General features: G+C 41.8%; 1 protein-coding gene across 1 annotated transcript; it reads right to left on the bottom strand.

The window, feature by feature from the left end:
- Positions 1-902: 902 nt before the first annotated feature.
- On the bottom strand, positions 903-1,959 carry LOC107578776 (trypsin-1-like; the record flags this gene model as incomplete). The annotated part of the gene is made up of 5 exons (XM_016264694.1): positions 903-950; positions 1,050-1,151; positions 1,240-1,376; positions 1,475-1,725; positions 1,809-1,959. Coding segments are annotated over 5 exons (689 nt in total), but the record flags the coding sequence as incomplete, so codon positions are not given.
- Between the last annotated feature and the right edge of the window lie 3 nt (positions 1,960-1,962).

The raw sequence follows: 1,962 nt of genomic DNA, 5'->3' as shown, positions 1-1,962 counted from the left end.
TTTTTTTTGCCAAATCAGCTGTTTTTAGCTGGTGTTTTGCCAAATCAGCTGTTTTTAGCTGGCTTTTTGCTAAATCAGCTGGTTTTAGTTGGTTTTTATTTTATTTATTAAATAATAATTGTTTTTTTATTTACTTATTTTATGCCTCCACTTATGCTGAGCGCACTTCACAGTAACATGGTGCGAAGTTATACATTCCCCAAAGTGTCAGCTTACGCTGTACTCAACGTCAAGAGACCCTCTCGAAAGGAAACATCTCTGGTCACTGATGTAACCTCGGTTGCCTGAGTAGGGAACGAGACGTTGCATTCAAGCTGTGTTAGTTATGCTCAGGTCTTTCATAAGTTCTCTTATTCAGTAGAAATCTTCTGGTAAAATGCCACTCATTGCTTATATATGGCACTTTCCTGTCCCCTTGCAATGTAATAGCGTTAAGGGAATAAGACTTTGGTCTTTCCCCAAAGCGTCTTCTTATGCTGTACACAATGTCTTGTTCCCATCTCAGGGAACCAAGGTTACATCAGTAACCGGATAACTTTTTTGTTTTGGTTCCTCTTTTAGTGATCGCTATAACCCCTTAATCATTGCCTGTGTTGTATAGCATGTACATGAATGTGGAGGCGGAGGCATCAAGATAGGGGTGTGATCCTTTTGGGTAGGGCCATGTTTGTTTTGGTCATTTCAAATATCAACAGCGTTTTCCAGAGATTACTTACTGCACCTTTAAATGTAGGCCTGTTAAAGTATTTAAAACAATATATTCAGTGTTCATTGACAAATATGAATGAAACACTTTGGGAAATATTTTTAAATGCTTTTATTTTTACAGGTTTTTAACCTCCAAAACAAAGAAAAACTGATGGATTGCAGATTTGGAGGCTGTATGTGATTACGTATCAGATTTAGTTGCTATTCATGGTGTCGGCGATCCATTGGCTGAACATACAGACCTTGAAGAAAAGACCATTCATAAAAATCAAATAAGTGCTTAATTTTAAACCAAACACATTGTAACAATTATTAAACAACAACAACAACTACTATATTACCTTGCCATAGACACCAGGATGATTCTTCTCAGCACAGCCATAACCCCAGGACACAATACCCTGCAGCACATTGTTGCACACCACAGGACCACCAGAGTCACCCTGAAGAACAGAAACATAACAAATTATTATTATTAAGATTGTCTCATATAATGTTCATGCAACAATTCTATTTCTTGTCATCCTCTACCTGACAAGAGTCCTTTCCTCCCTCCAGGTATCCAGCACAGAACATGGTATCTGTGATCATACCAGGGTAGGAGTTGTTGCAGTCGCTGTCGGACAGGATGGGGATCTCCAGACACTGAAGCTTGTTGGAATCAGCAGCTGCAAAGAATTGAATACAACAGCAGCAGAGATGGAGTGAACCAAAGTGCTATGAACATGTAGTGTAAAGAAGTGGCATCATGAATCCTGACACTTACTGGAACTCATGGTGTCTCCCCAGCCAGTGACACTGCACATGGTGCCAGCGGCGGCACAGCCATTGGGCAGGGCCACAGGCTGCACATACTGATTGAGGGTTGCGGGATTGCTAAGCTTGATCAGCATGATGTCACTGTCAATTGTCCAGGAGTCATAGTTGGGATGGCGGATGACCTTCTCAGAGGAGATGAACTGCTCAGAACCCTCATCAACTTCGATGTTGTGCTCACCCAAACGGACCTCCACACGTCTGAAAGACCAAGTCAAATACTGTTCAGATCTGAGGAAACCAATGGACTGATACATGAACTACTTTATGAAGACATCACTTACGACTTGTAGCAGTGAGCAGCAGACACAACCCAGTACTCGCTGACCAGAGAGCCACCACAAAAGTGGTAGCCAGAGTTCAGAGACACCTGCCAGGACTGGGAATGGGGTTTGCACTCATATCCACCAACAATCTTGTCATCATCCAGAGCAACTA

The sequence above is a fragment of the Sinocyclocheilus grahami genome, unplaced genomic scaffold, assembly GCF_001515645.1.
Source record: "Sinocyclocheilus grahami isolate Dianchi unplaced genomic scaffold, SAMN03320097.WGS_v1.1 scaffold11907.1, whole genome shotgun sequence".
NCBI classification, from domain to species: domain Eukaryota; kingdom Metazoa; phylum Chordata; class Actinopteri; order Cypriniformes; family Cyprinidae; genus Sinocyclocheilus; species Sinocyclocheilus grahami.
This window is presented reverse-complemented; position numbering and strand designations above follow the sequence as displayed.